The 27,371-nt window shown below is 40.8% G+C and overlaps 2 protein-coding genes across 6 annotated transcripts in view; one reads left to right on the top strand and one right to left on the bottom strand.

Annotated features, from left to right (window-relative positions):
• LOC107221596 (protein turtle homolog A) overlaps positions 1-27,371 on the top strand; it is a 413,977-nt gene that overhangs the window by 235,112 nt on the left and 151,494 nt on the right. For 2 of the 4 annotated variants that reach the window (XM_046739371.1, XM_046739372.1), the window contains exon 1: positions 19,236-19,461. The exons of the other annotated variants lie outside the window; for them this stretch is intronic. In XM_046739371.1, the coding sequence (XP_046595327.1) occupies positions 19,344-19,461 (118 nt within the window). In that variant the 5' untranslated portion in view covers positions 19,236-19,343. Of the gene's footprint in view, positions 1-19,235; positions 19,462-27,371 lie in introns of those variants that run through there. 4 annotated transcript variants of the gene reach the window in all.
• On the bottom strand, positions 4,224-10,376 carry LOC124294406 (cytochrome P450 4C1-like). Of its 2 annotated transcripts, none has more exons than XM_046739358.1 (12): positions 9,948-10,376; positions 9,750-9,856; positions 9,592-9,682; positions 8,066-8,251; positions 7,895-7,964; positions 7,573-7,699; positions 5,856-5,939; positions 5,545-5,655; positions 5,311-5,379; positions 5,004-5,193; positions 4,692-4,871; positions 4,224-4,497 (listed from the first exon to the last, which is right to left on the bottom strand). In XM_046739358.1, exons 1-12 carry the CDS (start codon positions 10,123-10,125, stop codon positions 4,328-4,330), a joined length of 1,563 nt encoding a protein of 520 aa, XP_046595314.1. In that variant the 5' UTR covers positions 10,126-10,376; the 3' UTR covers positions 4,224-4,327. The 2 variants fall into 2 exon arrangements, with proteins under 2 accessions (XP_046595314.1, XP_046595313.1); XM_046739357.1 differs by having other exon boundaries at positions 5,545-5,660; positions 5,861-5,939; positions 9,948-10,371.

Below are 27,371 nucleotides of genomic sequence, written 5' to 3' on the forward strand. Positions count from 1 at the left end.
GGATAGTAATTATTTAATGTTCACATGGAATCAGTGAGCGTAGAACCTGAATTTACTCGTAGCCTATCGTATAAATCCGGTTTGCTTTCAAACTCAGAGGTAAAGCAGCTTGCTAACATTGTATCCGTTTTCTTCTTGTGCGTCAGAATTTCATTAACGCGGTATTCGGAGTTAGTTGACTACTACTTGTAGTCTTGAATATTTTATCAGCGGTAACAAGTTGATATCCTTCAACCCAGGAAATTCGTTGTACGTGACGTAATTACAGCGGCCTAAGTCATCTCGCGTGTCAGAAGTCACCACATTTCTGATAACAAGATTCTGTTTAATCGTGTGTATGGTTGTTCGCGAGTGATCAGACTCTAAAAATTACCGATTTTTACTATTCATACTGTGAGTGTGATGAAAAGCAATCGGTTTCTCAAAGCTACTATTGAAAAATATCTCATCCCTGTCATTTCCGACAACGGCCATTTTTCCCACACCCATTCGGTACATCTTACATTGAGTTCGTATGGATCTTCCGCTTCACGACTCTACGTAAGACAATTTTTTTTTCTACAATTTGTCAAACAAACAAACTGGATTCAATAACTTTCGTACACCAAGCACGGTTATAACAAACCATCCTGTGATGCTGTCAGAACGCAGTGACTACTGAACCTGCGGTTGCTCTAAAGCCCTGGTAAAACGTGCCGACACTCCATGCAGCGAACGTCAAAATAGTCGCCGCAACCGTTGACTAAAATATCAATTGCCATCGCATTATTCGCAATTAATAATCCGAAAGCTTCAACTCTTATCTGAGTACTATCACGCGGATTATGCTGTCCCGGTAAAATGCATGCATGTTTGAAAGTTTCTTGATTCTTAGAGCAATAGGCTACGTAGATTTGAGCAGAGTATCATTTTGGGTACTTCGACTTCATCCATTGTCGGAACATATTCACGAGGAATCGTTGTATCCATGCAGGAGTTTCTGTCTGAGTTAAGCCACACTGGCGACTTTGACTGACTCGTTGTCAGGATCGGGTTGATGACCGTCCCATCATTGGTATTTTGCATATTTTCCGAAAGTCCAAAGAATCAGCCCATTCATCGTATCGGATAATTCACAAACCAACGCGAAAAAGAAGCTAGGCTTGGCTCGATTTTGGCAGAGCAATTCTTGAGCGTTTGATGTTAGAAAAATTTTGATATTCACTCGGAGAACGAAACAGGCCACTCAAAGGCAAAATTGAAAATGTAACGCGACTCGTCGAAAAATCAAATCTAATTGATGATTACTTGTACCTTTCTCTGCATTGGACTTGTTGTCTTGGCAGTTACAAATAATTAGTGAAACGCACCCTGGATCAAAAATTCCGTACCCACTATGCCACATGTATATTTCGATAACCACGCCAAGCGCTGATCAAAGAATCGTCCTTCGATATCGACTTAATTTCCATATTGCATATAAAGATCTAATGATACTCTACAAACTCAAATGTTCATCGGACCGCAACCTTGGCCTGTTTGATAGATGAATAATTATCAGTATAATCTTGATCAACCGAAACCGGTTGATCCGGGATTCAAATTAATCGGGTTTACGGCGAAATATTCACTTCATTGGATTACAAATAGCCATCCTAACGTTACAAGATGGACTACTTGACCTTAACACGAGTCTGTCGTAGATATAAAAAGATGAAATATGAGCAATACTGGAAGTTTACTTTGTAACCGGTTGAGATAGAAAAGTTGAATAAGTCTTCGATTCCGCGATGAAGACGCGTTCGGAAGCAGTTTTTGCCGACGTGTCTTCAACATTGCAGTTTACCTCATCAAGCCGAGAGTCAAACTGATACCTACTAGTTGCTTCAATACAGGGTGCCCTAATTCATCCAGAGCTGGAGTCGACCGTGTGCGACGTTTCCGTTGAGTGGATCTGACCAATCGGGTGTCGTTTCAATTCATTGGCCAATCAATAATAATACTGATAATTATGTATTTCCTTTATAAACAGTCGTGCCGTTGACTTAGCCTCGTGCGCATATACTTGAAACAGTAGTCATTTTCGATTCGCGTAGGCTCTTATTATTTGAATGAACAATTTATTACTGATAACAAAATCATTACGCCTTTCCAAAGTGTGATTTTGTCAATATCATAAGTTTTAAAAGCGAACGAATGATTTTCTCCGCAGTGCCTTAGATGCACACAACGATAAAATGCTTCTTTTTTTAGACCTGGGTAACGCCGTAAAGCGAATGAGCCTTATGCATTCGCTTGAAGATCAGGATGAGATTCAACCATCAGCATGACGAAGAAGCCTGCAATGGCCGTTAAATCGCTGCCCGAAAGAAGAAAATTGAAACGCCTCCCACGTTGTATCAACGTGATCCCGTACCGATTTTCCTGTCGGTGTTTTCTTGTCGTCGGATAGTTTCCAGAGATTATCTGACAGTAGTAAGGTTAAGGGACCAAAACGTCTGAAGTAATCATTCGATCTTTGGTTAGTGATCACAAACTATTGGGATGTATCTACAGTCGGTTTGTTGTTAAAAAAAAGACGTTCAAAATTTCCAGCCATACGATATTATTGAACCTCTGTGCTTCTCGCGAAACTAAGCAGTATGGGTTATAGTGGCGAAGCGCCATATCTGGAATTAAAAATTCGAAATGTGTCTCAACGTAGATGACAATAGTTATGCTTCACCGATCGGGGTTTTGAATATTCGAAAAAATGAGAAATGCATGACGATTTGAACAGAATCGTCGCCTTTTAAACCGATAATCGCCGCTATTTTAGGTATCATCGAAAAGTAGTGAACCTTATCGAAAAATCCAATCAAAAACGCGTGCAGAATCTGAAAGGAGTGTGTATGCGAATTTTGAAGTTAATCCATGAAACGGTGTTTGAGATAGAAGCCCCATCACACCGGAAAATGTGGTTCAGGTATAAACGCGTCGGTTTTGACTCTTGTTTTAACACAAATTTCGTAACGGATAAAATTAAAATATCTGTGACCTTCAATCGGCGATTTCTCAGTCGCATGAAAGACCTTTCGCATTCACAGCTCAATCACAGGCTGATCAGTTTAACCGATTTAGTAGCTTGTTCGGCTCGGACGTTACTTGACGCAGCTTACATCTTCTTCTTCGGTACACGTAATGTAGTCACAGGAACCAATTTTGAAATTGGAAATTTTGAAAATTCGACGTTAGCTTCGAGCGAAAACATTCGTAAAAGATGTGACCAGACTATTATGTAGAAAAAGAATAATAATTTTTGATAAGTTTGGACTGGATGTAACCCCTTAACATCGGACGAGTATTCCGAAAGCAATTCGATTTTCGGAAGCTCGACTATAATCTCGATTACCAGGTAAAATATGAAACACGCCACCACGAAAGCGGCTACCGGTCAAGATTCCATTCTGCGATGGAAAGCCTTCGTGAATATCACCTTCTACGGCGAAGAAAACGTGACTATTGAGTCCGTCACATCGAGAAGTTACGACAGAAAACCTGTCATATTTCATAAACATAGGTCGACTTAAGTTCGGCCAAAAACAGAGTGATTTGTGTTTTGGCATTTCGTTAAATAGGCTTTTCGCACTGGAAATGAAAAAGATGACTCTTTATGAATATCTTTCGAGAACCATTCGGTTCCGTTTGTTCTTTTCTACTCTATGTATCGTTCAACACTACACGTTCAGTTTTGGCAATTTCATGTTCAGCAATATCACTATGGAATGAAAATTTTCAACCATATTGATACAAGTATCATGGCTTGCACCTATAAGGAAGGAAGTTGATTTTGCGACAGCCAATTTTTTTTCCCAGTAGCTAACGTTGACAATGGAGAATATCTGCCGGTAGCGCGTCGCTGTTTATCGTTCGGGCGGCGTGCTACAGGACGAAAGTCTCCATTGCCAACGAAATGGACGAGGAAAAAAAATTAGCCATCGCAGAATCATTTTCCGCACGTAAACAGTCATATTTCCTTAAGCAATATCTACGTGCTCTCGGTTGTCCACTATTTAGAGAATATTGGATAGTTAAAAAAAGTGACGAGAATTCTGTAGGAAAATTCTCAGTGAATCGGACAGTTTCTCAGAAAATATTATAACTAGGACAAGGAAGACCGATCGTATCTAAAACTAATCGTTTTCGAGTCGAGAAAGGCTCCGTTGATTGGGATCAAAGATCAGTCGATTTAAACGTCAATGAAATTGTGCAGAGTGGTAATTTTATTTGCAATCATTAATACGAAACATAATTGATAACCGTACGTGGGTTGTACTATGCAGTAGACGTTGCTTTACTGAAAAGCATGCTATTTAACGCGTCTCGCAATCCTGAATGTATCAGGATCAACAGATCTCAGGAGAAAGTCGAAAGTCAACCGTAAATCTTTGACTAGTATCACTTTATCCTTGGTCAGAACGTACTTCCAGAGAATCGTTGCGGTGATTGTCTTCATGAAGATCATAGCGTACTTCGATCCTGAAATTGAGAGAAACTTGTTCAGTCGTTGGAAGTCACGGCATCGGTACCTCTGTAAGCGTGTTTCAAACTCTGAGCAATAATCTTTCGCTCAAAAATACACCAAATATGAAATTGACGACGATGTCGGAGAATCTCGATGAATTATTAGTATAACGATATAAGTTCGTTGTCAATTATAGTACTTTCCTTACCGATACAATTTCTTCGTCCTCCACTGAATGGTAAGTATGAGTATGGTTCTTGTGTCGCGAATCTTTCGGGTAAGAATCTGTCTGGATCAAATTTTAGAGGGTCGGGCCAGTATTTCTCACTTCTATGAACGCCGAAAATATTAAGCATGACCGAAGTCCCTTTTCGCATTGTAAATTGGCCTATAAAAAGGTTGATCATTGTAGGAGTAACTCGATACGCCGTCTTCGAATGACATACCTATCACTTAATATTAAGGGAAACACTGAGATACGATAGCAGAAAAATAGACTAAATGACGAAAGCTTGCGAACCTAATTCGAAATCATCCGTTGCTTCACGGCCGATTATGGGCGCACCCGGGAACAGGCGCATAGTTTCTTTGATCACTCTTTCCATGTACGTCATTCTCGATAAGTGATCCATCGTAATCTGTAACTCTTCACTGTCATCGTGTGAGACATTCTCTCCAAAAATGTCACACAATTCCTGGTATATTTTTTCCTAAACGATGATACAAAAAGCGAATCATTGTACGTAGAGCCTTACGAAAGGTGAACAACACGCAATGCTTGCTTCTGTAAGATCATTAAATAATATATACCTGCATAACAAACAAACCTGAATGTCTTGGTGGGATGCCAGCATTAACAAAACATAGTTCATCGTGCTGGCCACTGTATCGGTGCCCTAACAGAGAATATTAATGGTGAGATTGCAAATGATGCATCTCATAGCGAGTTGACAATGGTCTTGGTGGACCAACTGTTCCGTTCTCAATGAATCATGAAACTGACGAGTATAATAATTTATTCAAGCTACGCCGCGATAACAGTATCACTGTGTTATACTTACAGCTACGATCATCGTATCAACATGATTCTGGATGTTTTCATCTGTCAGCGTTTTGTTGTCGGTCGATAGTCTCAGGAGATTTTCTATCAGTATCTGAGGTCCAGCCGCGAAATTACCTGATAAAAAAATGTGATAGTAGAAGAATCGGCATGCAGCACACCTCACCCATTCATGAACGGCACCAGAAATCTACTGTTATCCTGGTTTTTAGATGTCAAAGTTGTTGGGCAGAAAGCCTCAAGTACAACTCACAGCCAATGGAACAGAAACTCTATCGTGGTACAGTAAGACTACATCTGGATTGTGTGGTACTTGCCAAAAGAATCTTGTTCGTTATCGGCCGATACTCCTTCATCACTACGACGGACGATTGTTGCTTTCTTCTGTCGGATGACCTAAAATGAAACCGTACTATTTGTTGATTTATCCCTCAGAGTTTACACCAGCGTTTTGGCCGTTTTGATAAATTAAGACGTCCACCAATTGTTGCTCTGTTCAAGTACTTCGTTTTAATGCGTATCCCAGACAAGAAGGAACAATTACGGAAATATGCTTATCGTTCATAACTCAGAACGAAACATGCGGATGCCCGTTACAAACGAATTCTTGAACCCCTTGCGGGAACGCAATACCAGGGAATACGTGTTAATAATTGCAAAAAAATTGGAAAATAGCACGGAGACGAGGCTCATGGATCCGAAACTCCAAGAGAGGAAGTTGTGCAGGCCAGCGGATAAGTGAAACTTCAGTATTGTTTCATTTTTTTCAATCGAATTTCGGCGGCACTGAGCGAAGAATCGACGGTAACATCATAAGAGTCACGCGTGATCAGGACGTCACGCGTATGTGGAAATCTGTCGATGATTTTGTAAGCTATCTTAATTCTTGTTGCAACCTTAAAAGCGACATTTGAAAAACTAACTGTACAACTAATTTTTACACTGCCCCCTCACACATAAATTTAATTTGTAACAATATTAGATCACGTACAAAAGTTCTGAACACGACCTATTATAAGGGATAGCCGTACAATTTTTTTTATGTCTTCCTAGTTCTTGTATTATTGCAGTCCGAAGATGGCTGGCCGGGCTAGATCGAAACGTTGACTCAGATGAATTACTTTAATGACCATTTCTGACGAGTTTAGCATTCGATCACCTACCATGGTCACGAAATCCAAATCAATCAACATAAAAGTGAGAAAGACAAGTGTTGAAGCAGTTGCCTAATTTGCGAGAAGAGAGAAATCTCTCACAACGAAGATGGCGAGATATTCGTAGGGCTGGGAAGTGATATGCCCTGATTTCTTTTTCAGCGATAGAATTTTGTGAGACATGGAGTAGCGGCTAGTCGAAGAAGGGAGAGCCATGTTTCAGTTTGTGTGTCGAAAAGTGGGCGTAGGATCACTCAACCGATCTCAATGTTTAGTGGCCGTTGCTTGAGTTTCGCGACGAAGCGTGAGCTCAATTTCGTTCTTGCAGCTTTTATCGCAGGTCGCTGAATTATTATATTATGCAAGTGTTGAGTGCTTGGTAACTTCATCGGGTTTGGTCAAGTGGAGCAAAAGTGCGCGTAACAAACGTCGGTGTAGATGTCGTGAATCGTTCCAACTACAAAATAACGTGTTACTTCGTTCTGTTCTATGAATCTACCTCTTTAGTCAGCTCAAACAATATGCTTCCAAACAAATGGTAACAAACAATCGACTGCAAGAACTTTCAATATCGGAACGAAACAGTGCCGAACGGTAACAACGCGAAATTGGAATACCAGTGGAAATGAATGTTGAATCCGAATACATCGTTAAGTTTTGTCATCGTTTATATCATACACTCAATATGTCAAAGAAATGAATTTTAGGAGAATGATTCGTCCGTACTCTCGATTGAAGTTGTCCTGCAGGTTATCTTGCCTCATTCCTTTTTAAAGTACTCCGCAAAGGATTCGGGTGATGAGGTACTTTTTGTCCGCAAAATGACATCACCAATGCATACCGTGGTTATGTTAATGAAAATATCCAGCACTTACGTTGATACCAAACTCTTGCATAGACCTAATGTGTTTCCTTTGGTCCGTGCCAAGTTGAGTACGGTTGAAAATGAAGTCTGGGTACAGCCAAGGGCTAATGCTTCGTTTGAAGACAATATGTATCAACCTGTGAAGTCAGAATTATTGCACAATCTGAGGATTAGCATTGGTTACTTGAAAAAATATGAATCCAAGATTCAGGTAGGATTGTTAAAACAACGTTGTGCTCCAAATAAAGTGATTAGGTTTTGGGTTTTGAGAACAACGTGTAATTGAGCAAGATAATGTGGTGACCACGAAAAATGCACTCCAATTTACTTACTTAGTTACTGCTTCGTCGAATTCACATTTCCCGGACTCCATTGCTTTCAGATTGATGCCCATAGCCGTCGCTGTGACACGTAAAGTATAATTGTACTTGCCTCGAATTACAAAAAAAAATGTATTGTTCACATGGCCATGATTGATTCTCCCGAAATTACAGCTGTCTTACCACAGATTGCGTCCAATGCACACAGCGAAACGTATTTGCGTACTTCGAATTCCGATCCGTCCAAGTGTTGCTCCATCTTTTTGGCCAGTGTCACTGACAGAGTGGCAAATGTTTCGACGAAAGACTTGAGAGCCACGGGATTAAAGGACGGCTGAATTAGTTTTCGGTGCACTTCCCATACTGACGCTGTAACGAAAAATTCTCAAGTATTCGGCAAAAATTTTGAATATCAACACAGACTAATTGGCCAAGAGATGCATTTCGATAGAGAAACATGGCCAAATGTATTCACTGGTCATCTATTCGTATATCTGAAATCCAATTCCCATAGCGATAGGGGAGTATCTATAATACATGTGTCAGTGGGTGGTTTTCAATATCAATATGCGACGGATAATATTTCGTTTTCTTCTAGAATGAATAGGTTGTCCAGTAAGGTCGAAGAAATGCGGAAACAAAAAAGTGATGAAACCGAGCTTTCAATCAGTGTCAGTGATGCTAATTGTCGAAAAAAAATTAGAAACATTCAACTGTAAAAGTTTTCGAAATGGCGGCGAAGATGTTGACATACTGAAATTCAATTGCAATCACCTTATTATATCAACTGGATCAGAAAAATTCCAGAATTTTACACTCGTTTTTTTCAAAAATCGATACTGCTTGTCTGATTCTAATAAATGATAACCAGGTTGGGTTCTGATCGGATTCTCAACAGATCGTCTCACATTAAGTCAAACTGTAATAAACAATGACGTGTTTTTGGTCCAATCAGGAATTTACTATCTGTGAGTGATTAAGGTCACATGTACCATACTCTCATTGCGAACCGACGCACTGAAAAAAGAATCTGTCTTACACGATTTATAAGAAGTTGATTTGCGAATGGATCGAGCTACTGTTGAATGCAGCATGACGAACTTTACGGATTTTTCAGTGAAAAAATGATGAAATGATGCGATTTTTCTTATGTGATAATAACAAGATATTTATAATTGAAATTCCGAAACGAAACGTTTACATCTGCCTTGCAAACACTTCCTTGAATCAGATTCGACTTGATTGGCTTCATTTGCTCCGTTTCAATCTCGATTCGTTATGTTTTCAATCAGACAGATTTTTCACCTGATCGTACGTCACGTACATTTTCAATCTTTCAGATCCGGCAAATGAATGAATCCAACACGGTGATGATGCCGACAATTGAGATGTTGCGAGACATGATCCGATAAACGTGATTATCATTGTGACAACGTACGTGTGGATGTAAAAACACCCACGATTTACGTCAGTAATCACGATGATTATTGCCATGATTACGCGTCATATGAAGTCCACCAGTACCAGTAGGAAATGGAGTTGAATGTGCTGGAAAAATTATTATGAAAAAAAAGACATGCATCGTCATTCACGCATGTGAAGCTTACAGCCAGATCACTCAATTCGATTTCAGTTGTCCGCAATGAAAGTCTTTGAGGCTCAATATATCTCACTTGAAGTCAAATAGTGAAGTAACATCGTTCACCTACCAGGAGATGTGATTAATCCGTCCCCCAACCAGGGTCGCCCGAATTCGTACAAGTAATTTTTCTCAATGGTCTTCGGAGTGAGGAGTATCTCCTGAAATGACAAACCAACTCAGATCTCAAAGTTCCGTACGTGTTCGATTATGATCGGACTACTTTACCTTCAGATGTTTAGGTAAAGTTATCAAGTACAATGGATTGTCACCAATTGAAACTCGACACCACGTAGGATAGTTTTTCCCCAGTTGATTTATCCTGTTTAATATGGCTGCAATTGCATATTTTATAGTGCCTCAGTATAATACTATTCGTTACCGAAGATTCATTCACCAATTCGACAAGAAAAGGATCTTGCTTACCTTCATTACCCCCAGTAAAGAGATACGCATGGCCTATGAAAGGCAGACTCGGTATTTCCTCAGCGTTCAGCGGGTATTCGAAGAGCAAAGCAACTTTGAACAGCTTGACTGTAAAATTGATTATCCGGTACAATACGAAGCATGCCACCGCAAGCGTGGCTACCGTCAAAGGGTCCATCCTACGATTCAGTGAAAACTCGAAACACTGCTCTCTTTACATATCTCAGAAATTTGTGTATAAAATTTCAATGGAATCGGCCTGTCGTATTACAACACTTCTCTCTGTTAGATTCTACAAAACTCAAGCGGTATTCGAAGCTGAGGGAAGACAAGATTTTTGTATCCGCTCTGATCTAACTGATCACTGGAACCTGAAACCAGATTCTCTGTTTTTATATAATTGGAGAACAACGCATCACATATCACCTCCAGAATGATCGAACATTTTCCCCACTCTCTTCTTCAAGATTAGTTAATTATTTAATGTTCACATGGAATCAGTGAGCGTAGAACCTGAATTTACTCGTAGCTTATTATATAAATCCGGCTTGCTTTCAAACTCAGATGTAAAGCAGCTTGCTAATATTGTTTTCGTTTTTTTCTTGTGTGTTAGAATTTGATTAACGCGGTATTCCGAGTTAGTTGACTATTACTTGTGGTCACGAATATCTTATCAGCGGTAACAAGTTGACATCCTTCAAGTCATGAAATTTGTTGTACGTGACGTCATTGCAGCGTCCTAAGTCATCTTGCGTGTCAGAAATCACCACATTTCTAGTAATAAGATTTTGTTCAACCGGTTGAGTGGAAGGTCTTTTGACGAGCAGCAGCTCCAAAAGTAGTACGACACAGGTTTGCGAATAAATGGCTGAATTTCATTACTCGGGGGTTTTTGGAGTCGCTGAAACCGAATCCGGTGTCAAAATTGGCCAATTCCTAAATTCAAGATGGCGGAGCCAAGATGGCGGATTCGGTTTCAGCGACCCCAAGAACCCCCGAATAACAAAATTCATGGCAAAATTCGTATTTCTTGGAATTCGATGTCCGCCATCTTGGCTGCGCCATCTCGAATTTGGGGAGTTGTCAATTCTGACACAGCAGGCAGATTTACAGAGCCCGAGAACCCGGACCGCAACCTTGGCCTGTTTGATAGATGAATAATTATCAGTATAATCTTGATCAACCGAAACCGGTTGATCCGGGATGCAAATTAATCGGGTTTACGGCGAAATATTCACTTCATTAGATTACAAATAGCCATCCTAACGTTATAAGATTGACTACTTGACCTTAACACGAGTCTGTCGCAGATATAAAAAGATAAAATATGAGCAATACTGGAAGTTTACTTTGTAACCGGTCAAGATAGAAAAGTTGAATAAGTCTTGGATTCCGCGATGAAGACGCGTTCGGAAACAGTTTTTTGCCGACGTGTCTTAAACATTGCAGTTTACCTCATCAAGCCGAGAGTCAAACTGATACCTACTAGTTGCTTCAATACAGGGTGTCCTAATTGATTCAGAGCTAGAGCTACGTGTGTGACGTTGCAGTCGAGTGGATCTGACCGATCGGGTGTCGTTTCAATTGATTGGCCAATGAATAATAATACTGATTGTAGCATCTGATGTATAAGTGAATGCTCATTCAGTTTATGGCATGGCCCGAGACTTACAAAATACAGCTTTGAATGTTTTTTGTATCGAAGGCTTTGCGGAGACGATTATTTGTTCGCTTTCAAGGGATATTTTAATCAAGAAGCCGCAATTGGATGGTCAGAATAACGAATTTTCAATGAATGCAGTAATAGTTGTCAATAATAGATTTTTCAAAACATTTATTACACATATTCGTTAATACATTAGTGGCCGATCAGTTAAAACGACACTCGAATGGTCGAATCCATCCAACTGAAACTTTGCACATGGTTGACTCCAGCCCATGATGAACAGGGACACCCGTGGGAGGAATCGGTATCAGGTGGACACTCGCCCTGATAAGGTCAACTCCAATGTTAACAAAACTTCAGTAACAAACTGTTTTCAAACGCGACTTCATCACAGAAGCCAAGTCTCATTCGGGATCTAACTGCGGAAGCATCGAAAACCTTGATAGAAAAGTTGCATCTCTTCTTTCTCACATAATGATGACGTGATCTCAAAACTACAACCCTTGATGCGGTGTGACTGATTTCTTCATAAACAGTCGCGCTATTGAGTTGATTCACTCTCATTGTCTAATACACGTTATCCGAAGATGTCACAGAATTCTTGGTACACTTTTTTCCTGTCCGATGATATGAAAAGCGAGTAATTCCACACAGAGCATTATAAGACGCTCACAACACGCAATGCTTGTATTTGTAGGACTCAGATCAATACGTTATGTAAACAAGCATAACGAACACATCGGAATGGTGATATGCAAGCACGGTCTTACATACAGGTCTGGTAACTCCGGCACTTTTGAGTGGTAGGGGGTGTCACCATTAGTGAGGCACACGGTCTTGTTTCCTATCTATCCGCTAGGGGCGCCATTGGCCCGGGGTATGATAGATATAGATATATACCGATGAGATAACCTGCTCATCGAAATTTTTGACAGTTCATAACTCAGTGTAAAGTGTGTAAACGGTGGATCATCTCCATAAGATCTCAAACTGTCTCAAAAGTTGTGAACCCTCGCTTGATGTTTATGGATTTTATTGACTTAAACATTTGAGGATTCCGTTAAAATAAAACAATTATCACGCCCGCCATGGAATGCTAGTAAACATCTCAATCATTTTTTATTCGCATCTTTCCTCATTTTTGAGTGTTATTCAGGATTGTTGATTCCGAAAAATCAGCTGTTCGGATCTGATTTATGATTGGCTCACCCCGAGGGGGCAGCGCTGCAGACGGCGAAGACGAGAACCACGGTTTTGCCTCATTATCTGAGTCATTCCCCACCCTACTAGTTACCAGACCTGTATGCAAGACCGTGTATGCAAGCATCAACGTCAAGTATAATAGTTCACCGTGATGACCGTTGTATCGCTGTCCGAAGAGAGAATATCAATCGTGTATCAAAAGAAACGGCAGGCATCATACTTGACTCGTGCATAAATTTAAGGGCCTCGGAAATCAAGAACTTTTGGCGCCCAAATCCATCATCAAATAGGTTTTCAGACGTATTTTATCAAAGTCGTAAGGCGGAAGGCCCCAAGTACAAGTCACACCTACGAAACACAAACTCTATCGGATCACTTTACGACGAAGTTTGGAACTTATCAGCTGCATCTTGTTCGTTATCGGCTGGTACTCGTCGATCCCTACGCTGGACGATTTCTGCTTTCTTCTTTCGTATCACCTAAAATCAAGCCGCACAAATCGATAATTCATCCTCCAGAGTTCATCCTAACCGTTTCGGCCATTTCGGCCGTCTGTCCATTGTCAAATTTTGATTGTGAACAATTAATTTTGTCGGTTTTGCAGCTGTTCGAAGTATTTGCCGCTCTAAATTTTCAATTTCGGAACTTTTATTTTTCTATACTTTCACATTTTGTGCTTTGGTCATTCGGAATGCCGACTGTTAGGAAAATATTTTGCTGATAGGAGAGCGTTCGGATAAATACTCGCTAATTTTTGTTTGATCATTGTGTGTGAAGAATTCAATAACGCAGTATTTGGCTTTAGTTGACTTGACTATTCATTTGTTTGTTTTGATCAATTTTCTTTTGCCGATAAGTTATCTCACCTCTGTGAATGCAGTTACTTTTCTCTCGTTGCTGTCAAACATATTGGTTCCGAAACGTGGGCAGTTCTTATCGGGGCACAGAGAGCTCTCTACATTCTTGGGATCGATATCCGCGTCCAAGCATGCAGACTGCCCAGTACATGGTTGGAAGCATTGCGTGCGAAGTATGATTCCCCTCGTGACCAGCGTACAACTCTCTCTCTCTAATCGCGCATTCAACGATCGTTGTACAAATGCTAATAAAACCATACTTCTGACCCGCAGGAGTATGTTCAACTCGCGATTTCCGTCACGAGTGTATTATGATTGAACGGTATGGTTTGTTCACGTGGTGCTCTCACATTTTCTTGTTTTCTTTTTTTTTTTTTAGTCTACCATTTTTACACGACATTAGAGAAACTGGAAAGGTAGTAGAAATTGAACTAGTATTCTACCCGCTAATAAGGCAATTTGTCATCATTTTCCAATCGAGTAGCCGGAACGTTTGGTGCCGATTCCAGAACATTCTCGTCAAGTTGATGTTCCTCGTACACCCTAATCGGTCGACTCGAAGTACAGTTGGAAAGATTCTCAGATTCATTGCAAACTACTCAATGATAGACCAATACGTCCCCTAATTCACACTGATTTTGATACAACTGTTAGGGTTCTTCATTAAGCTTTACTAACGGTTTTTGGTTTCGCATCACCACTGACTTATCCTTGATTTTATCCGAAGACAATGATGAATCTGAACTATGACAAATGCCATTACATTGTTTCAATATATCCATTACGACTTAACGATGCGTGTATACTGTATAAGTTCATGAAACCATTGGAACTCACGCTTTCACTGGTCGTTAAACATCGCTTATCGAGAGTAAAAAGAATGCTATTCAAATTTCTACAAAAATAAGCAAACACGGAGCAATAGGTACTGTAGCCTTTGTGCAAACGTGCAATGGTTTGGTTAGTTGTCGTTGTACGAACAAGAAAGACTGACTGATTATTGTATAAGTATATACTGAATGATAAAACAAGCTGTTGGATGTTTCAGCGGTAAATAGTTATTATGCAGAATATTGCCAACTTTCAACATGCGAACGTTGAATTGGGGTTACGTGGCGTTTAGACGTGCAGTTTGGTGGCTGCGTAAATATATTTTAATCGCAGATACGTCGATAATTAAACTCAGCTCGAATCGGTGAGGTAATTTTGCACGGGGCACAAAACAAAGCATAACGCTCTCATGTACACCTGGTTAAAATTTTCGCATGGATCCTTTCCCTCAGGGAAAACTGTGGGCGATATCATTCGATGTTTGAACGTGAAAAATTAGGTGCGCATGGCAAGAAGTTTTCAAAACTCAGTGAAAAAAAAGAAAAAAAAAACGTAGCTGCGTAATGTATGGATTGCGCAAAAGAGTATTCTGTATATTGTTCTGCATTTTTTTGTGGAATTGCACTCGCTCTTTTAGAGTCTGAAAAATAAATGTCATGAGCTGAAAGTGCGGATTGCAGAAGTGCTTTGCTCGGTTTTATAAGGGGATGAACAATTACGTCTCGTCGGGATTTCACTCTCCGAATTGAATTCACCGTACCTATATGCAGTTGAACGAAGTCTGTGCACCCCTTACTACGTATTAGAGGCATTAGAAAGCCGCCGTGCCACCTCGTGATTACTATATTATGACTATCGCTTATTACAATCGTCACTGCTATTACTGCGTAATAATCGAGCCAGAAGTCTCGCTTAAGCAAGTATGTGAAGCGCCAACTATTCGCCTGCGGGAAAACGGTTTTCAATATCAACGAAAGTAGAATTTCACTCATCGCGTACGAAGTTACAGTATTTCTGAAAATACGAAATAATTATGCTTGCTTTCGATGGAAATTGACTAAAACAGCAGTGTTATTTCAGAAAAGTTTACACTGCTTGCACGGATATTAATGGAAATTTGATGTTAATTTGCATGTGAATCCTGATGCGTTGAACGGATGAATGATTGGGTGAATCAGTAACAACTGTTCAGAGAGTGAAAATTACATGCATATGAGTAAAATCGAGAAAAATTTAGGTGCAGTTCACGTAATAAACAAGCACAAAATTTCCGTTTCCATGTTGAATAGATCAACGATTTTTGTAGCTCGGTTAATTTTCCGATATGAATAACGAATCCACTTACTTTTCATACATTTTACATTGATGAAATCGTAAACAAGAAAGGTTTTATCCTATGGCGAATCTGATACACCTCTGAGTCGCCTTTATTTTGAAATTTATTGGTTTGTTTGACCGATGAACAATCGTGTTAATCTGGTTATAATTTTACCTCGCAGTGTGTATGAAAATTTTGAAAGTTGTTTCAACCGATGAGATGTGTTTGTGACGGATTCAAATATTTCGCGGTATATTCAATAAGGAAGAATCTAAATCCGAGAGAAGCGAGACGAATGATTACAGTGTAGGCAAAGAAGGATGTCCAATTCATTACTGACCTCAAAGAATCTGGAAGATGGTGGTTATAAACAAATCTTCACATTCATTCCCAACTCGAAATTACGGCCCTACTGGATCTTCCACCCATATAATTATCGTGAAAATGCCGGTGATAGGGAGGAAGATACCTTCATCAGTGTGCGCAAAGCTACGTTTGCCTTTCAAATATGTAGAAACATGCGTACAGTCGACGGTAATTGACTCGTTGGGTGGATAAGTGGGGCGCAGGTTAGGAGATATCAACGATTCAACTTCAAATTATACCTTTAGATAAAATCGAGAACTGACGCGAATGCTCAAGGAAACGTGGATCTTAACGAGAGTATAATTGCGCTCTTGACATTTCCTTGAACCGAGGACTACGTAATCTCTTACCTAACGTATCTAGCTGAACCGAAATGGTTTGGGCAGGTATATGTGTGAGAAATATTTCGTTTCTACGTGAGTAAGACTAGCTCAGGCATATTGCATCATGCGTATAATTTCACCTGAGATTGCAGGCTAGCCGGTCGCGTGAGAAGCCCACGTATCGTGTTTTACGGTCGTACACAAACGACACCGAGTTACCAGAGCTGGGAGAAGAACTCAGTTCGAGAAAGTACAGTGCAAAACACGCGAGATATTTACGTAAAAAATATACCCCGGTAATCCCTCGTCTTGGGGTTATAATAGCAAGTAAAATAACGACGTCACAGGCGTATGTCTATGACGTGGAAATAGAGTTGAAAGGTTCACTATCCGAATTCGTACAGTGTCCTCTATTTTTTTTTTATAGGAATCACTTTCCCACTCTGTCTTTGAAACCCATCTGTAGTCCCGATATCGACTTAGAAATTGGTATAGTTTTGTCGTTACTGGGACACCTGGAACGGATCCGACCAGAAAGTACAGTGTGCTTTGAAAGTACCTACTGAGAAGTTCTAGACGTGAACCATACTTTGAATAGCTAGCTGTAACAATTCGCAAGCTTGTCATGACATCGCAGCGTCTAGTTTGACGACAATACCAGCTCCCATGCATCCATTTCATATATCGATTACTCCAGCGCTGTTGGATAGGCATCAACAATTATGGGCGCCGATAAGAATGGACTTGGTATGCGTAGGAATGCATGTCGTGGTTCCTGATTCCGAATTTCCGCTGAGGCAGTTTCCACATTGTGTCATAACTACAATGGTCTGGTCGGTAGCGACATTCGTTTAGAAAACAGAAGACCTCCCTTGGTTTAGATATTTTGGAAGGCTGGTGAAGGAGGTAGATTCAGATGTCAGGATATATAGTCACAATTCGAAACGAGTAAAAAGACTTTCTCTTCCAATGTTGGCGTTGTTCAATCATTTCATCTTTATGTGTTCAAAATAAAGAACTCTGAAAGATTGACACTGATTTTCATCGGTTCACTTCATACCCAGGGACAATTTTAGGTACGATCTTGACGATCCATTTAGAAATATGTCATAATAAATTGTGACTACATTCTTACAAAACTACAAAACTACAAAACAATGCAGGGTTGATTAGAATTGGATTCGTTGTTTTCGCGCTACGTTGAAACAAAACCGAGCACCGGGAACTTTTATTGATACTATATCGAGAAATTTTCTTGAAAAAACCTGCTCCTTGTCTGATTCGTATGCGTAGTCAACTTTGAAAAATGTTACTAGCATGATAGGCACAGTAATCGATCCATAGTGGATCGTAGATGCGCCGTGAGCCGATCCTTCTTATCAAGCGAGAGGTTAGGTTAACTTGCCAACCTGTCGATTCTAGGGAATTTGTTCTTGTCACTAAAAATTTGCGTGAAGTCTGCAAGCACGGATGTCAGCCAATGAAAATTAAGCAAGTTGAATAGCGCGCCTTGAGAGCAGGTCCTTTCAAGAAAACCTCTGGGTCTACCGATAATGCTACAACATAAGAAAGGATGAATGCGACTGCTTCATCGTTATAATTTTCAATTGAGGGAATTCTTCTGAACAGTACCGTTCTTCATTTTCCTTCCAACGAGAATTAGCATTGAAAAATGCTGTCAATTTTTCTACTCTCTTTTCTTTCTCTTTCCTTTTTTATCTCCAACCTTCTTTATCCGCTTAAAAGACCCTTCTGCACAACCGGTATGTAATTCGTATCCGGAGTGTGGGAGCGCTATTACGCGTAACCATTTAGAACGATGGTAGTTTCGACTCTCTCTCCAGGGCCGTTAGGAAACTTGAGCCATTCTAGATGCAAAATGAGAAACAACTTGGATGGAAACCCTGTGGAACAGGGAATTGTGCACGCGCGTGTGTGTGTCGGCATACTCTCTGTTCTGTGCACAGGAATGAAACGACCTGACCTTCAGCCTCACCTTTGTGGCCAAGTCAGTCGATTCGGGATGTCTTGCTGGCGGGGCAATATCCATGTAAATTCGTAATCGATTGATACCCAACCAAGCCGTTCTTACCATGAACCGCAACGTCGCTTCGTTCTTACACTGGAATTTGTACTTTTACCACTGGCTCCTCTCATGTCTGTTGAATTTCACGCCAGAGATGACACCGCGTTTTGTCGTTTATCAAACTCCGGCGTGCGCATCACGGTTTATAAAAAATTGCGTCTCACGCACGGCTCACTTACTCGACTTATTAATTTATATCACTGCAACCGTTTACCCTTGATTCTAATTTTCTCATTAAAAAGTAAAGCATCAGTTATACATGTCATTCCTGTTTCTCTTCTAACGCTCAACTAAATATTTTCAGCACACGCAATCCACGCTATAAAGCTCAACCGCGGTTTTCGTGTCCGTGATAAAGATGTTAATTGACTACGTTATTAATGATAAACGTGCTTCGCGGCTGCAAGATAAAAGGAACGTAATGTACAATTTTATTATAATTATAATGCCAGGTTGCTGAGCATTGAAATTTATTGATAATGGCGATACGTACCGTGTACCATTATGCTTTAATGCAGTCAATTCAACAAGCAATAAAATAACACATATTATTTTTTAATAATCTCAAACTTGATAAGTGAAGCAAAACAGGGAATAGAACGAGTGGCCGGAGCCAGTGATCGTCCAGCTTGCTACAGTGTTCTAGAATCTGTGTGTGCTGGTTCAATTTCGAGTTCCTACTACGACAATAGTTCGCCAAAATCTGTTAGTTTTATTCGATAAGCCTTGTATGAAAAAGAGTCGACATGACGTGTAAATACGAAAAGCCAGATTCCCAGAACAAAGTTTGGCCCGTTGTTGTCATTTTTCTTTTCATCGTTCACTGTGGAATTTTTATTGGATACCTGACCGTCATGCAAAAAGGTTAGTGTAGTAAGGGGGGACAATGAAGTCCTCAAATTCTATCAACCAATTGATCAAATTTTACTTGCTATGAAATTTTTGGCACGAAAATTTACTATGCTTTTCCCACAGTTCTACACGAAAATATAAATAGACGCGTACTTATCATGCGTCCATACAAGTGATTGAATAATTTTGTATTCATTGGCTGACCTACTTCAACGTATGTCAATGCAATTTCAGCTATTCTGTACAGGTGTAGTGTAAAGTTATGTATCTGTGTAGTATCGCGGACACATTGACTGGGCTTTAAACGGACGTCGATGCCATTCGACGAGGCGCGATAGGTACTCGAACGTTATCGCTAATTCACTGTATTGTGCACTTCGTGCTGCTACTATTCTGCACTTACGCAGCAGCGTATGGATTTTAAAGGAACTCACCGACACCTCTTACCACAAACCAACAATCTTTATGAATTATCACCAAATATTCGTCTGTCTGTAACGATGATCTAGACGGTAAAAAATGATCACTCCAGGGAATTGAATAAAACTAGTTTCAGAAAGATTTCGTTGTTGCAACAGTTTGATGAATGTTCGGTAGGAATCGATATTGGCTCAATCAAACTGATCCAATTGAGACTACTCGACACGTTAAAAATGATAATCAATATAAGGTCAACCGTATCTCTATTTGCAGCAACCCATTCGACGATTGAATGGAACGAATCAATTGAAACAATGTTACTTTGATTAGTCCCACAGTTGACGATGCTTTGTTCATTCATTTGTAGAGAAACACTCGTTCGAATTTCGTTATTTTTTCTGGCAATAGCATATTTGTTTCTGTTGTTGTTGATGTTTTGTTATTATTAAGTGGGGGTGACCAGGTATTTAGCCCTGCTGAACCATTTTGCCCGGGCCTCTTAGGGCACCCTAGAGTGTAGGAAACAACGTGAGGCCAGCCAGCTTGGTGAACTGAAGTAGCCTGTCCACCCCTGTTTCCTCGATTTTTCCCCCGTCGGTGTAGCTGACCCCAAGGGCTTATTTATTTCTGTTAATCGAGGATCTATAACGTGAAAAAAAATCACATACAGCTGGAGTGAAAACTCAGTATCAATAATCGTGTCACATTTACGCATCAGTAACAAATTTGAGAATTTTACGTGTCAATTCATATCAACTGATGAAAAATTATTTGCTTGAAGCATTTCAGGCTGCTTAGGCTGATTGAATTGTTTGTTGCAACTAAAACGCCCGTAAACAGATCATTCAATCAGATCAGCTAAAATGTGCTTTAGCTCACTTGTTTATTTCATTCATTGTCAGTCTATCACAGTTAGTATTCGTGAACGCTGAGTATACCCTTCTCTGATTAGTTGTTGATAAATCTAGGTATACTGTTTCTGGTTTTAAACCAACTCCGAATAATTTCAAGGACCGTATTATTCAGAACCATGGTTGCCATAATTGACGGGGGGCTTCGTGGAAGTCAGGCAGCAAACGAGCTTATCTGCCCTTTTGGAAAAAATCCCAACTTGGGTTTAAATTCGAACCCCCAACTCGTAGATAATGCTAAATTCTCACCAGAAAAAAGTTGAATATGCGAATTTAAACCCAAGTTAAGGGTCTTTTCCGTGAGGGATGAAACTCCTAATACAGTATCATTCCAGTCTAATCCCAAAATTTATTATATTCGAGGTATCGGAATTCTTGTTCCTTACTGTTGCCTATGACACAAGACATTGTAAAACTCGTATCTAGCTGTAATAATACTCAAGACGACGGTGCGTGTCGAGTTCAATATTCTCAAACAAACGTGCCACTTGTGTAGACTCGTTATTAGGAATCATCATCCGTGTGATGAGAGTTGATGTCAACTTTTTATACACGACCGCCAGAAACACTTCAATATTAATATTACGAGGTGAAGTTTTCAAGTCAATAAAAGCGCATACTTTTGTTGTTTTTGTTTTTCGCGATCATAGTCGGCAATCCCATCGACTAAATGTCTCCAATGCTAATGGATTTGTCACTTTTGGCTCATCCGTCGATGAGTGCTGTATCAGTTTGTCGTTAGCAGCGTTCGAAAATGCGTTCGAAAATGCGTTACCGACATTATTACCATCCACTTTTAGTTTGTAGTACCAAAACATTGCAAACACCGGTTTGTCAAACGGTAATTCGGACTCAGTGAAAATTCTCGAGAAGTTTTTGTGATTTTTCATTGAACACCTCGAATAACAGGGTATCCATGACCTGGGCAGATATTCTGTCGATGCATTTTTCAACTTTTTAAACCATACTTCAGATACACCGAGTCGAAAAATTCTGAAAAAAAATTGTGTTCGCGTTTTTCGTCGTGTGCTTTCATACAAAAAAATTATAAAGTCAATCTGAAACATCAACTTATCGTTAGAATTTTGATCTACATGTCACGCAATGCTCCGTATATATCTATTATCCGTGTTTTTTCATGAAAATTCTTCATTGTCCTTCCTTCTGTTCACAATTAGGTAAGAGTGACTGTAGATGCGTCGAAACTTGCTGCGACAAATTTTAAATGGTCGATGACGAAAGCTCCTTTAATTGTTAAAAATTGGTATATACGGAAAGAAACAGTTGTTTTGAAGTTCTTTCTTTTGTGAAAAGAATGAAACCCTGTAGGAATTAGAGCCGAAGCTCGAGCGTGGAATCCTTTGCGTAAACTCGGAAGCACGATAGCGAGAAGTGGAACAAAACAATATATCTTCGCTCGTTCCCCCCTCTCGTGTTTCTATTGCCTTTCTGCCCCCGTCGCGTTTTAATTAAGAGAGAGACAATCGATTACGACTGCTGACGGTCGACAACGGCCACGATACATTCTGGGGATGCGCGATTCAGCCGAACGGTCGTAAACCAGCCATAACTTGGAACGGAAATGCGACATATGCGCGAGAGATACCGGCGATTCGGGTGTCTTTCTGAGTGGCATTTTAGCCGCGAACGCACGCCGTCTTCGTACACTATCTACGCGTGGATACACGTACGTAGGTTGGCATGTGCCCGTAGGTGAAGGCCTTAAATAGGTTTATATCGCTCGCGCTCATAAAACCGCCCCACGAGACCGTCCTGCGAAAATTAAACGTCCTATAGCTGCTTGGGAAAGCCTCTTCGCCTATCGGCACAAAACTGTTGCTACGAGGAGCGATGCACCCTTCGATCCAAGTACCCACGATTGACATCGCGGTCTCTGTTAGTTATTCGGGCAGATATAAAAACCAAGTTCCTCGATCCTTGGAAGGAACGCTTTGCTCTGCCCTGCTTACGGGTTATATCCATAGACCGTATCAGCGGATGATGGTCCCCGTACATCGAATGTACGTACAAAAATTGATTAAAATTTTACGTTCGAAGGATGGAAGTTTAAGAGGAGAAGTAAAAATGCTCGCGGTTTCTGAAAATAAGACCACGGACCTGTCATCCTGAAGGAAACTCCACTTGAGTCTCGGTCCTTTGAAGCATCGGTTTCTCTAATCCACTTTGGAAGCTTTTCGCCTGTCACTCGATCTCTGACTTTTTTCTTTTTTGTTTATTCGAAGCTGCAAAGCCGCATGTATGAAAGCAGCTGATTTCTGAATTCACGAATCCGCGAATTCACGGCATAAGAAACCGGTTGCTTTCGTCTCGATTAAAATCTACACACAAAACAGCGTAGTTCATATTCTTGCTACGGGTGCTCTGAAACTGGACCTGTTGTGCTGGCGACGTCTCTTGGTTCTCTAATTTCACTCCGTCACCGAAAACCACTTCAATCAATGAATTGAGAGGGTCTTTACCCTTCTCATCTGACGTGAAGCAAAGTTTTTTCAAGTCACGACTTTACAGATTGTCAGCAAAGATGTACCCGTATCATAGAATTTAAGTCTCAGCCGTCATATCCGCAAGCACTTATAACTGAGCACAATTAGTTTGTCGTTGTTCTTGCTTCTCCTCTCTCCATTCTTGAACTTGTCTCTCTAGCTCTAGCCAAGCACGGGCATAAGCCAAGCGATATTTGCGGCATGTTTTATAATTAAATTCCAGACGATGCATGGAAGGCAGCGACGCATAGTGTGCAGCTTTATTGCGCATTCATTCTCGAAACACGCGATCGCCGCATCGCGCCTCGCCCCAGTTTTGACCGTCTATTGCCTCGGATGTCAATGAAAGGACTTCCAATGAATTTCTGTTACACGTGGTGCTGCTCAAATGAGAAAATCTCGCTTTTCTAATTCGAAAACTAACATGGTACGAACAAATTTAGACCCCGTGCCGAACCAGCTGGATGACCATGATACTTCGAGCGTGATGATCGACTCAACGCCCAATCCTTTTCCCTGTAGGTATTGCTTATTCAAATGGGGCAACACAGACCCGGTGTCAACGGTAATCGAACCGTGCATTCCCAATTTGCATTGTGGAAAGACCGGCCGAGCTTTCATCGCTGGTATTATGGATCCCGTGTACGGTGTGCCTGGGTCGAGTTATTCGCAAAGTAAGTTACGTCCTTGACTATGCGTATGCATAACAGACGGATCTGTTTGCTCAACTGCAGCCACGACTGCGGCATACGCGACTCCACACTCCACCGCGAAATCGTCCACTAACGAAATTATACCTCTGGGTATTCGGATCCAAACTCGTGAGAGCGCGACTAATGCCGCACCATCGCCACACGGAGCCATAACCCTGGACTTGGAGGGGGATGGGATGCCTGACGCCAACTTCCAGCTTTGTATTTATTGCACACCGCTGTGCACTGTGTTGCTGGGCTTTACCAGGCTAGTTGTAAACTATCCTAGCATCGGACATCACACGTGGTCACACTCGACCAGTGATTCACTTTCAGATAATTTGATGGTAATTTCGAGGCACCGATCAACCCTTTTATGCAAATTAAAGAGGAGAGGAAAGAGGGTTTTACGTAGATGCAAGCGATCATTGTTCAAGACGAACCGGGTAAAGTAACAGGGTAAAACTATGAGAGTAGGGGAGCAACATCGCTGAGACTTGATCTCGCCTACTAACATCCCTGCATTAATTTTCTATGCCTATTTACCGCGGGCCAAGAAAGTGATAATCAGACCGTGAGAGGCAGGTTTTAGGCATGTAAGTGTACGGAAAAAAAGAATCTGCGATTTTCCACCATGGCATCCCTTGAAAAGTTTGTTTAGGTTAGAAGAAATGTTTCGGCAAAAGATGAGCGTTCTACGTTATGTGAAAGAACACGCTCAGTTGATTTTTCACTGTTGTACATTTTTTTTTACATTTACGAACAACCGTGAATAATTTTTTTTTTTCATCGCTTACGTAAATCATAATATCAATTTACTTGACTAAGACCTATACTTGTAGTATCAAGTCTCCAGTTGATGTTTGAGAAGTTGTTTGACGATCTTTTCATTGGTAATTCAATCTCATAAAATAGATATAATTCAAGTGTGAACTTTTATTTTAGGAGAATAAGATTCCCGATTGATATATTGATATTTCACGGATCCCGATGTTCGGGTTGAACATAAACGTCAGGAAAGAAATAATAATTCTAGTGCTACGACGCGTTACTTCACAAATTCAAAAAAATTTGAAAACAAGCGAAAAGTTAAATGAGCGCGATCTTCCATATAACGTAGAACGTTCATCTTTTTACACAATCCTTCTTTTGACCCAAACAATTTTCAATCAGAATAAATATAAAATTTGTTTAAACTTCGTTCCAACCATCGAGATTATCGCATCTTTGTATCGAATCAAGAATTGAATTCTGAAAGAACAAAGGCGGCAAGTATGAGAAAGTCACACTGCTAAATTTTATCTTCAATATTATACCGAGTTTAAAAGATTAAAAGAAGAATGAAAATGAAATTTAAACTCGCGTAGAATGTTATTTCTCGACGTTGGAACGACACGAATTATAAACTCAACCGAGCCACAACTTCAGTCGTACCAGATTCGTATTACTTTTCACCAAGAGTTTCCTTCTTTATTTCCATCCCTCATTTGACCCCCGGTTTCTCCCCTCTCGGAATAGCGGGATCTTGTTCACCCTCGTATACTCACAATTCCAGCAGCCGTCGCTCCTCGTGTTGCACTCACCGGCGTTGCAATGACAGAAAAACAATACGAAGCCCTGTAAGCGACAATTTCGCCCTACGAGCTCGGCGAAAGGGGTGAAACCGGATACAGGCTAATCCGGGCATTGCCAGGTTTTCCCATTCCCTGTCTCTCTCTCTCTCTCTTAGTTTCAGGCTCTCTTCAAGCCTCAATTTTCCATTCTTGCGTTCTTCCTTCGTTACCTTTCTTCCGCCACTCTCTTTCCATTCCTCACTATTCTTCCCTCAGTCAGGCAAAGCTGCAGCTGCGTAAACGTCGCGGTGCAACGTGGAATCGAATTGGTCTATGATCTGTGAATAGTCGACGATAATCACATTAGAACGAGGCTGATCCTGGTTCCTGATCTGTAATTTGGAGCGAGGAAAAGGGGGCGGCAGAGGGCAGCTGAAGAGCTGATCGCCATTGAACGGCCAGTGAACGCGAGCCTGGCCCTCAAATCGGGCACAATATCTGATAATTGCAACAGCCGTCAATGCTATCGTTGATTCCGTTAATTCGGTTAATTCCGGTGAAGCGTTAGGCGTTCAATTCTGGGGGGGGGGGAGGGCAACTGACGCTAATAACAACCCTCGCGCGGTTGCTTTTCGTACAGAGTTGATTTCCAATATCCGCCGATTCAAAACCCTCTGCCGCTTTCAGTGAAGCTTCAATCTCATTCACTTAAAACCGCGAAGCTCGTTCCGTAGTTACTTTTATCGTTCTTTGCGAAGTTGACAAGTTTTCAAGGAAGATGATTCGTCATGCCTGGCGGCTCTAACATCCGGCCATCAAATTTACATATAAATTTTCAAACCGACACCCGATTCTCGCAAGAGTGGGGGGGGGGGGGGGGGGGCGTTATATAACAATTCTTCAAATCCCATAAAACCCCCCACCATTGAAAAACGTCAAACCCCACAGAATTCCGCATAACAATCCTTCAATCCCCACGGAATTCCCCATAATTTACCTTCAAATTCCATAAAATTTCCTCAATTCCCATAGAATTCCCCATAACAATCCTTCAACCCTCATAGAATTCCCCATAACCATCCCTTAAACCCCACAGAATCCCCCCCAATAATCCTTCAAACCCCATAGAATTTTCCATAACAATCCTCGAAATCGTGTAAGGATTCCTTTGCCAAAACGCTTGAAACCCGGTAAAATATCTAAAACCCCATATACAAGTCTTTCGCAGTACTTCCGAAAACTACGCAACGCAGTCAGATCAGAGATCCTGATATCTGGAATCACGTGGAATCTAAATCTTTAAGAAATTTCCAGTTTTAAATAATGGTGCAGAGAGGTTTGTCGGCGTCCCTTTGTTAAATGAAATATTGTTTTTACGGGTAAGAAAAATCGTGTTCTCAAAGTGGCTCGGTTCTTTTTTATTTATTTCATTTTCATTTTTTTTTTTTTTATCCAGAGTGCGAGGGGCGCGGCAAGTTGAGCGCCAAAGGAAGAGAATCACTTTGAAAAAGACTGCAGGGAGCTTTTTTTTTGTGTTTTTTCTTTTTTCTTTTTTCGTCTCCTATCCAGCAGAGCAGCGTCGTGTGGCTGAAGCAGAAGCGCGAAACGAGATACTCTTCGGCGGAGGCTTAGGGGAGTTCGAGGTAGGCTGATATCTGATTATTGGATACAAGTCCCTCACTCGGTCCCGTATATTGGTTCATTTTTCATTTCGGGTGATGGGCCAAAGCCTTGCCGCGACTCACGGACGTTCGTCTCTTGTCTCGTGGATCTGGAATCCCCGAGATCATGCAGCCCGGTACACGTCTGACTTTGTACCTAATCGCGTTTAGCCCGGCACAT

This window comes from Neodiprion lecontei, chromosome 5, assembly GCF_021901455.1.
Source record: "Neodiprion lecontei isolate iyNeoLeco1 chromosome 5, iyNeoLeco1.1, whole genome shotgun sequence".
Lineage (NCBI taxonomy): Eukaryota > Metazoa > Arthropoda > Insecta > Hymenoptera > Diprionidae > Neodiprion > Neodiprion lecontei.

What these genes read in the sequence shown, in the direction of transcription:
- LOC124294406 (XM_046739358.1), bottom strand. Translation starts at nt 10,125, where the DNA reads ATGGACCCTTTGACGGTAGCCACGCTTGCGGTGGCATGCTTCGTATTG. An exon ending in TTCGACGAAGCAGTAACTAA is followed by an intron (nt 7,700 to 7,894) that starts GTAAGTAAATTG and finishes CTGACTTCACAG; the next exon opens with GTTGATACATATTGTCTTCA. An exon ending in TTGATACGATGATCGTAGCT is followed by an intron (nt 5,380 to 5,544) that starts GTAAGTATAACA and finishes ATTCTCTGTTAG; the next exon opens with GGCACCGATACAGTGGCCAG.